We start from the raw sequence: 10,873 nt of genomic DNA on the forward strand, positions 1-10,873 counted from the left end.
AAACTCTTTGAATTAATCAATAATCGTTAACTACCGAGACAAACCACTATAGCTTGATAGTTGCACTATCCTCACCGTAGATAAATTTTTATCCACTTTCACCATTCACAGGTTGTTCATATTTATAGCCATGTCAAAATTACCGTTTTATCCCTGTAAATACATTTTGCTCCTTAAACTCCCACTGGACCTTTATTAAATAATTGGTTTATAGTTCAACTAATAAACCATGGCTCTCTTGATCATGAAAGGGTGGGACCCAGTTGTTCAAGACTAGGTATCAGTACTTAAGAGAACAACATATCTGCTAACCCTAAGTCGGGGAAGAGCGAATTTCATCTTGCGGGACTATGTTTCCAGCTATCTATCCAGCCTTATCCCCAAAATGGGAGGCCTATTGAGTAGTGCTATTGGACTATCCTCACCTATGCAGATCAAAGGATAATCCCGAATCAGGAGTTCATAGTTAGCTCAGGATTAAGAATCGAGATACCCTAAGTCATCGAATTTGAAACAGTCAGTTTTAATAGTAAACGGTTGTTATAAAGAAAAATGACTATTTCGAGGTCCAATCTTATGCAAACATCCTTTCAATAGGATGCCTCCACTAGCATGTCTCCACATGAATGATTTTGTATCAATATACAAAGTGAACCGCATCTAATAGTGTTACCAAGATGAGGTACTCAATCTCATCCATATACTTAGAGACCATGGCTATATACTAAAATTTGATCCACTTTTATATCTCCACATAAAATTAAAGTATTCATATTATAGCCATGAATTTGTTTATTGGATTTTAGTATTCATATTATAGCCATGAATTTGTTTGTTGGATTTTTGTAACAGAATGCAATATCAATAATAATTTATTGAATAAACAGTTCAATAATATTTTTATTGATAAATAGAATATATTTCCAGGATTTATGGATCGCAAGTCTTATAACAGAATCGCAAGTCTTAATACTCCAGTGAGTTACAAATATATACAAATGTAAAATGTACACATTGTTGAGATTAAGAGAGAAAATACAGCTAAGACATCTTTTATACCCTTGACTTAAACATCTTAGAATTTCAATCCAACCTCTAAAACATTGTGGGTAACATCAAAATGCATGCCAAAACTTGATATGCATTCAAAACTAACTTAGATCTCAATGAAATTTATCAAATCTCGAATAAGAAGACCTTACTTACCAGAATCCAAATAATGTGACGAGCAAAAGAGGTTGACGACGCACAGGATGGCGGTGGCTAGACAGCGCGGACAACGGGTCTAGCGCAACAGGACAGCTCCATGAACGACATGCAAAACGACGACAGGTGGCACAGCGTCCGCGGACTGGAGTGACGATGAACTTCATCATGCGTACGACTTGGATTCGGCATGAACAGAGATTGGCGTGGAAGGTCCAAATGAGTGATGGTGGGCGGCTAACGGTAGCTGGGCGCCAGCGGAGAACGGCTAGCTGAGGGGTGGAACAAGAGGAAAAATAAACTCCATATATATGTGTATACCTTTTCCTTATTAAATTCCAATTCCAAACTAAAGTCTTTTCCAAAACACAAATCCTTCTCCTTTTCCTTCTCAAGATCAAATCTTTAATCCACGAAAAGCCAAAATTAAAATATCAATTAAATCTAAATAATTCAATTATCTCTAACATTAATAGAGATAAAACTCAATATTTTTCTAAGATAATCAATTCAGTTCTATAATCAATTAAATTTAAATTAACTATCAAAGCTTTATCATTATCTCAATTTGCGAATTACTAAAATTAAAGAAAACTGAAATTCAATAATTCGAGATAATTATCCTAAATTTTTTGAAAACTTGGGATGTCACATTTCCTTTCCGTTTGTGTGTGCGACAACGAGGATATTTTGAGATAGTGTTCTCTTAATTTTTGGATTCCTCTTTTATTATTAATTCTAAGATACCGAGTTGTGGTATAGGAGTGTCCAATAGTACGTGTTGGACTATTTAGGGTAGAACCTGCAGTTGCATAAGGCTGGACGCAGTGTCGAGTTTGGAGCGAACTGGTATATTTTTCGATGTCGTTCTCTTTTTTCCTATTCTTTATTATTTGATAATTTTATGATTGTAAGTATAAATTCCTAACATTAATTATTTAACTCTTATATTTTTCACATAAACTCTTACAATTATATATGTTTAATGCATGAACTTTAAAATGTTGATTAATGGTTCTAAAAAATTTTAGAGTTCTTTTTTGTCTATATATTTTAAGAAATTTCTAAAAAGCCTCTAAATTTTGGATATTTGTCCTAATTCTTAACAAAAAAAAAATACGGGTATCTTGCTTGCAACCAAACACCTACGAAGGAAAATTTGAGAACTGCATGGAATTAACTTTCGAAAAACCTCTGAAAGCCAACACGACGAAAAGTTGGATTCCAATTAGAGATGTCTAATTTATTCGGAGCCCCGTTTTGTTCGGGGCAGGGATTCCCCGATTAAGCAGGAAATGAGGAAAAAAATTCTCCGTGAGTTAAACAGGGACGAAGACGGAGAATGCATTCTCCGTCTCCGCTCCTGCCCTCGTCCCCGCCCCGTTTCTCGTCCCCACTCCGATTAGCTTCTATATATTTATTTAGTAGAGTTATCTAATGTTATGTTATTATTATTTTTATTATATAAATACTACGTTTAAATTTCAAATTTGATTATTTATTGGGAAAGATAATGAATATGTTTAAATTGAGATTATATATGTGAATAATTTGATTTATATTTATTTCTTTCTACTAAAAAAATTTAATTAGTTTTTTTAGGCCAAAATTTGAGTAATTTATCTTTAGATTCAAATTGTCATATAAAATTAACCATAATAACCAATTTAGTGATAAAGTTAATTATTTAATTACAATTTTCTCATATTAGTAATTTAAATCTATTGATTTTTTACAAAAAAAAAAAAAAAAAAAAAGGTAATGAGAAAAAATTCTCCACGGGGAACCCGATCCCCGCGAATTCTCCGTGGGGAATTCTCGTCCCTATCCCAGTGAAAAATTTCACGAGATGGGGATCGGAAATGGCATCCCCGGTCCCGTCCCATCCCGTGGACATCTCTAATTCCAATCCCTTTTGAAATGGCAAAAAAGATTATACCCAAAAGAATATAAGTGTTTGGAATACATTTTCAAATATTTAATTTAAAAAAAATAAATTATTTTGAAAGAAATTGGAGTGTTTGACAACCACTTAAAATAGTTTTTTAAATATATTTTAATATTTTTTTTATAAAAATATTAAAAAATGAGTTTTTTTTTAAAACTCTGTTTCACACCTTAATTCAAACAAGCCCTTTTATTTGCAAAATATCTATGTCACGTCCATGAATTCCACTTGATTTATCGATGATTAAGCACCACTTTAAATTCCCTTTAGACTTTTGACAACAAAGATATAAAGCTTTTAATATAATGGCTCTATATATATTTTTTTTTCCATAAAAGAAAGGGAAAAGAGGAAATTTTTTTCCTAATTATGACATTTTTATATTGACATGTGTAATTTATAAAAATTAACTTTTAAACTATTTAGTTCATGTACTATGTAAAAGTTTGAGTATCTCATACTGCCTACTATTAAACTAAAAAAATAATATTCATAATTATTGTTATTAAAAAGGAGTTTGTGAGATGAATTTATTGTCAACTCATATAGAATGATGGACTACACAAAAGAAATAATAGAAAAAAGCACACTATTTTCTTTTTTCTTCCTTTTTTTCTTTTGAAAATATTTTTGTGGTAGACACTTTACTATTTTTCCAATAATTGATGTGCTAATATATTTTTATTTTGTTTTGGCTTTATCCTCTTAAGGACAACCTTTAAACCTTATCATAATTTAAAGGTGTAGAAAGAATGTCATATGTGAATGAATAAACAACCAATTTCCCTGTTTTTTCAATAATTGATGTTCTAATAATATCTATATATATATATTTATATATCTTCTAAAAATTGTCCTATTTTGTTAGTCAATTGGACACTCAAATCCCCTTAAATTTTGTCTTCTTTACGACTTTTTTTTTTCGTAACGAAATTGTCTTTCTTATAATATGACCTCCAAAGAAAATTATATATAAAAAATTATTGAGTTGATGGATCCCTTTGGAGACTATAGACACACTTTAATGATTGAGTTTATATTCTATTATATATATATATACACACCTTAATTAACTCTTAACTATCAAATCGAACATAGTTGAACTAGCATTCAAATATGTTAGAAACTACGAGGTTTGTGATTTGAATTTTTACTCTGATTGTATTAAAAAAAAATCTTTAATCAAAACAACCTTGATTAATTTCTTTTTTATAATTGTCTCTCTAATACTTAAGTAAGTTTTAATTGTCCTTAAATAACCATATAAAATTGTTGGCACGTCTAGGGTGTCCCAAAGCAACCTATTTTATGGTTAATTCTTATTGGTTAAATTGTAAATTTAGTCTCTATGGTTTATCATTAGCATTTAGTCTCTGTAATTTGATATCATCCTCATAAATGATCTACGGTAGAAAAATATATAAAAATTTTGTCAAATCATTGAGAAAAGTTTGATCTAACTTTAAGAATTAAGTTATAACTTATAAAATTATAAAGAAACTATTAATTAAACCATTCTTTTCCGTAATTGCTCCAAAAGCTGATGGAAGTTGATTCTCAAAGTCACAATTTCCAATCAATCAATACAAGTTTAAAATAGTCTAAATTCTATTAATACAACTAATAGAATCAACCAACCACAATGTAGAATTTGAGACGATTAAAGTATCAATCCTCTTAATTAAGGACATATATAATATTGTAACCAGTTCAACTATACTTAATTGAAATGTTAACTTATGACACAAGAGTTTGGATTCTCCTCTTCACCATACACATCATAATTATGAGCATAACTATGATGATCATAGTTTTTATACAATTTAAGCAGCTCTTCCATCTTTTCATTTTGGTTCTTCAGCTCTTCCTTCTTCTCTTCCTTTGCAGGGCCGATGCTGACAACGTCGGCGTTCGGCCAATGCTTTCGAATCTTAGTGATGACATCAACAGGGTCTACATCCCCAATCACCGTCAACTTTTTGTCTTTCATGTCCATGGCGATTGATTCAATTCCTGCCATTGAAATAAAGGTGGAAAATTTTTTACCTTCATCTTCAGAGAACGAAAAAAAAAATTGAACATGATACTTGTATTATCAATCTCGAAGTCAGATATCGATTTCTCCGCTGTCCAAAGGGGAGGGTAAATTTTGGTGAAAATTTGTAAGAGGGTTATAGGTAATTAATTACCTTGAAGAACAGATACTACTTTCAAAGCCTTTTGCTTTCCTCTATCATCATGTAAGTCCAATTTCAATACCACTTTCTGCACACAGAAGATTATTTTGTTACTTAAAATCAAATATCCTCCAAGGAAAGCTGCAAAGAAAAGAAGAAAAAGGAAGTAAACTCATTCTAATTCCCAACCCATATGTAAGAAGTCTTTTGAGGGGAGATTTTCAAATATACATCCAACGATTATTAGAAGACTATTTCGTTCTCATTGAATAATTTTTTCTCTTGTACAATTTTTTGCACAATCGCTTTAATTTTGCTATTGGAAATCAAATAGTAAATAGTAAAATATAAGGTAAGAAAACTCACTCTCATTTTGAGTTTGGAATTAGAATTTCAATATGGGCTGCTTCAGTTGGGTAGTGAAAGGAAGTTGAGAGGTGGAGGAAATTTTATGCAGAAGAAGGAGAATATTGTTTGTGGAGGAGGAATATGGAAGATGGGTGGACAAGTTTTAAATAAGGAGAGAGGAGAGAGGAAATTGGAGGTTTGAAATATAGATATTTTTTTAATGCTAATTTGAGTTAACTTTGCCAAAATTTAGATTAGAATAAATTTGATTTGGAGAGCAAGAAAAAAAAAACAACTTTGATTGAAAAGTTGTAAAATGAAAAGAAAAGTCAGAAGCGGGTATAGAACTATAATTATGCATTTATATAATGATGTATTTATAGTAACATTGTCATGAGGTTCATCTTCATTCTCACAAGATTAGAATATGAGTTTTTATTTTCCTAATCTGAACATGTTAGGATTAAATTATCTAATTAATATATAATGATTAGGTGGTCCGGAATTTATTAAAGCCTGTGTCCACTTTCATATTGAACTTGTTTTCTCTAGTCTTTTGGGGTTGTTATGAGTTGAATAAAGCTCAATTTAGTACTATCTTTGTGTAACAATTTCTCTTGTACTTTTTGTAGGTGCTTGGTTTTAAGTAACCATCTTTACACTGTCCATCACAAGATCTATTTGAACTTTTGGATCACCAGGATATACTAGTCAAACCCTTTTGAGGTATGCACTCAAATTTTGTCGTGTCTATGTTTATGATAGGCTTAGACACACAATATATGGTAGCTTGCATCCAAATGATTAACTATATTATATAAGCAACTGCATGGTCTCCTGAATATTACAAATTTCTCTACAAATATTTCATAGCATTTTAGCTCATGATGTTCAATTTTGTCATCTTGATGCTATCATGCTAGTGACATTTAAAGAACTAAAGAATTTAGAGAGCATATGTAGAGCGCATTAAGCATACGTAAGGTGTGTGAGGAATGACATACATGCATAGTAATTATTTTCATATGGATTATCAAAACTAGAAGAAATTTGGGCTTTAATGTCGGTTTTAAACCGACATTAAAGATAATGTTATTAAAGCCCTTTAATATCAGTTTTAAACCAACATTAAAGGACTTCAATAACACAGCCTTCAATGTTGGTTGCAACCGACATTAAAGGCCTTCAGGTGAAATTTCCAACCGACATTAAAGACTGTTTTTTTAAAAAAAAATTCTTAACCGACATTGAAGCCTGAATCTGTCTGTTTTTTTTTTTAAAAATTTCGTTGCTGAATCCATTTTTTTGGTAAAAAAGTATAACATGACACATCATCATCGAACGTTGTGGCTATGACATATTATTTATGTATGGATTGCAAATCTATTACATTTAATCTACAAATTCTGCTATAAAATTATAATTTAAAAGGTCGTACAATAATTCAGCTCTTAAAAACACAAATTACAAGTAATACAAACATTATGATTTTATAAACATTATGAGTTTACTGTCCCTCTCCACTTGGTAAGTATGAATCCCTTCATAATTCTTCTTGAACAGACCCCCCCAGCTTCAGTAGTGTCTGGTTATAGGCATATTTGTCTGACCACTGTTGTTCAAAGGATCACAAATAAAAAAGGTTTAAGACAAATGACTGAAAGTGAAAATGTAATCAGAATTCATATTCAACTAACTGTGTTTATTGGAATGTGTATAAATGGTACATTCAAGGAAAAATTCTTTACTAGAGTTCCCCAAGAAAAAGCATAAAGAGGTTGCGATACCAAATCTATACTTCCTTTGTTGCACCTGCAAAACAAGAAAACTCAATAATTGAATAAATGAGAGAATCTTCTTTTTAGAATTGTGAGTCATCAACTAAAATTTATTAAAACTGTGAGTCAAATATTCTTTTAGTATATTTAATTAGCATAATGCACATGTTCTCAAGCCAATCAATCGTTTAGTTCCTGCATCTATCGCTTAGCTCCAGTGACCCATCGTGTAGCTTAATCGTTTATTAAACGATCTCGCGCATAGGCTATCGTTTAGCTACCGCGCCCATCGTTTAGCACTGATGCCTTATCGTCTAATGCATTCGCCTATCGCTTAACGTCATCACCTATCGCTTAGCATTCCGCCTATCGTGTAGCGCGTCTGCTCATCGCTTAGCGTAGCACGACTATCGTCTAGCACTCATGCACATCGGGTAGCGCCATCGTGTAGTCTATCGCTTAGCGCCTGTGCATCTGCTATACGATCGTCCAGCGCCCGTGCATCTGCTATATGATTGTCCAGCGCCCGCCTACATAATTGTTCAGCAACCTCGTATATCTACACGATCGTCTCGCACATCGCTTAGTTTCGTGCATCTGCTATACTATCGTCTACCTCATCGTTTAGCTCCCCACATCGCTACACGATCGTCCAACGCCCACCTACACAATCACCTACCTCATTGTGTAACGCTACCCATTTGCTACACAATCGTCTACTCAACGCCTTGCGCTTAACATTTCGCTTTCACTGCTCTTGCTCACACATACCCAACGCAGGAGCAACTCTTGGCAACGCCTCTTGCCATCAACAAATGTATCATATACAAAAAAAAACCATTAATCAAACGAATTTCAAAGGCCATAGACACATAAAAAGTAGGCCCAAATCTAGGAGCAGAGAGACATATTGAAGTGGAATCGCAACTGGCTTTCATTGAGACATTTACACAAAAAGTTGAGAGGCGTAACATAAGAACAAAAATTGCCATGAGTTTAAGAGAGAAAAGAGAAGTGCATATTGATCTGGACGATTGACGAACGACGAAATGCATCACACGGATCACCGTGTCTGCTCATCGTCTAGCGCAGCACGGCTATCGTCCAGCGCTCATGCCCATCGAGTGGCGCCATCATGTAGTCTATCGCTTAGCGCCCGCGCATCTGTTATACGATCGTCCAACACCCGCGCATCTGCTATACGATTGTCCAGCACCCACCTACATGATCGACATCGTCCAGCGCCCGCCTACATGATTGTCTTGCGCCCACGCATATCTACACAATCGTCTTGTGTTGAGAGAAAATTTGAGGGGCGAAACATTGAGACATTTACGCAAACAGTTGAGAGGCATAAAATAAGAACAAAAATTGCTGTGATTTAAGAAAGGAAAGAGAAGAAGATCATACTGATCTAGAGGAACAACGAACGGTGAACTTCAGATCGAATGACGAACGACGGCACACAGATCCAGACGACTTCAGATCTGACTTCACATCCGAGTGATTGGGTGCGGCGCGGGTTGCACGATGAATAGACCTGCACGAGTTGCATAGTGGCACGAGTTATGCTACCCATTGGCAAGGGTTTGGGAGAGAGAATTGAGAAAGAAGAGGGTTTGAAGAGGGAAGTGTGAGAATGAGAGGAAAAAGAAAATAGGGGGAGAGTGAAAAGGAAAAATTAAGTGGGTCTTTAATGTCGGTTTAAAACCGACATTAAAGGTACCTCTACAATGTCAGTTTAAAACCAACATTAAAGATCCACTTTAAAAAAAAAAAAACAAAACCGACATTATACATCCGATTTCACTTTTTTCAACCGACATTAAAGGCCAAAATTCTTGTAGTGAAATGAAGTATTGGAAATGAACCAACCATCGTGGGAGTTTGCATCATCAAGTGTACACATAGTTCAGTAAATATTAGAACTTCATTTTACAGTTGCATTTTCAGCTAAATCATCATGATACTGAAAAGGATAGTTGTTTTTCTTGAACTAGACCATATCTTCTTATTCAATTGGTTGACCTCAATCTAAATGTCGGATTCGGTATATATGACTATGAGGATTTCTAAACACCTTTTGTCAACTGTACTCAAGTTTGGTGAATTGTACTATAAACAAAATGGAAACAAAATTAGGATGTATAATTAAATTTAATTTCAAACATAACAAATAATTCTGACCAAATGATGATATGATGCTCCAACTGTTGGGGTCGATGCCCTAAAGTCTCGTGTTCTGTAGTTTGTAAACAGTATATACGAACACCTGTGATTGTTAGTATATGATATTTACTTCACATCTTGTTGTTTTGCTCGGTTATTTGTTTTATTTGCTTTACCACAAACCAATAAAAATAAAATCCATGGTTATCTATATGTGATCAAGCATGTATATGGTGACATACAAGTGGATCATGTCTTGAGTGATAACCAAAATGGTCTGTAATAAATTGATAAAGGATTGAAACCTTATCCTGGTAACGCTACAGATGCGGTCCGCTTTGGGGAATGGTCACAAGTGTTGTGACTTGTCACAGATGGTCTGATCCTGATCATTCGTGTTGGGGAGATGTGAGTGGGGGCATCCTATACAAAGAGTTTGTATAAGACCTGACCACAAAGTGTTAATGTCTCGTTATATAACACCGTTCATTACATAGACTTCACTTCACTAGGATGACCATAGGTAACATGACCTCAATCCTAAGTGAGTTGGGAACTCCTGCCATTGAGGGCGGTTCTTTGATTTTTATGGGTGCTAGTGGCCAGGTCGCCGATTCAAACCTACCATTTTAGGGATTCGTCTGATTTGGGAGCTGAGAACTCAACTACACAAGATGAAATTTACTCATTCCCTGAGGTAAGGGTAAGTAGATAAATGACTCCCTTAAGGGCTGATTCCGGGGCTTGAAGATGTGGCACCACACACCTTCTCTTGACCCGAGAGGTGTTCACATATAGTTGGACTATGTTGTACTGTTCATTAGAGAAATTAGTGGTACTTAAGGAGTGAGATATAACTACGGGGCAAAACGGTAAATTGGCCCAGTTGTACTTACGAGCATCTGTGAAGAGTCATCGTACTCATGATTGGTTATATCCGATGGACACAGAAATATATCTGTGGTAAGAAGAGTTCAGCTGTTGGTCTTTAGTGGAATCACTAACAGCTAATGGATGGTAGATCTCGTGGCTAAAGAGTTTAGTCAACTATTCACGTACCGTTGGAGCTTCGGGCCACAGGTGCATTAGGTCACTTGGGTAGCTTGGATAAAGTCGAGAACCAGTGCTTGGGTTAATTTGAAATATTCAAATTAGCAAGAGGAAGTTCAATTATATATGATATAATTGGACTGGTTAATTATATATGATATAATTGGCTAAATGTATGAGATATATTATTTTTTTAG

The 10,873-nt window shown here is 34.1% G+C and overlaps 1 protein-coding gene across 1 annotated transcript; it reads right to left on the bottom strand.

Annotated features, from left to right (window-relative positions):
• Window positions 1-4,804: 4,804 nt before the first annotated feature.
• LOC120067841 (heavy metal-associated isoprenylated plant protein 39-like) lies at window positions 4,805-6,129 on the bottom strand. Its single transcript, XM_039019436.2, has 3 exons — window positions 5,698-6,129; window positions 5,344-5,419; window positions 4,805-5,167 (listed from the first exon to the last, which is right to left on the bottom strand). Exons 1-3 carry the CDS (start codon window positions 5,701-5,703, stop codon window positions 4,887-4,889), a joined length of 363 nt encoding a protein of 120 aa, XP_038875364.1. The 5' UTR covers window positions 5,704-6,129; the 3' UTR covers window positions 4,805-4,886.
• Window positions 6,130-10,873: the final 4,744 nt, after the last annotated feature.

The sequence above is a fragment of the Benincasa hispida genome, chromosome 12 (genome assembly GCF_027475165.1).
Source record: "Benincasa hispida cultivar pf3 chromosome 12, pf3_genome.v1.1, whole genome shotgun sequence".
Classification (NCBI taxonomy): Eukaryota; Viridiplantae; Streptophyta; class Magnoliopsida; order Cucurbitales; family Cucurbitaceae; genus Benincasa; species Benincasa hispida.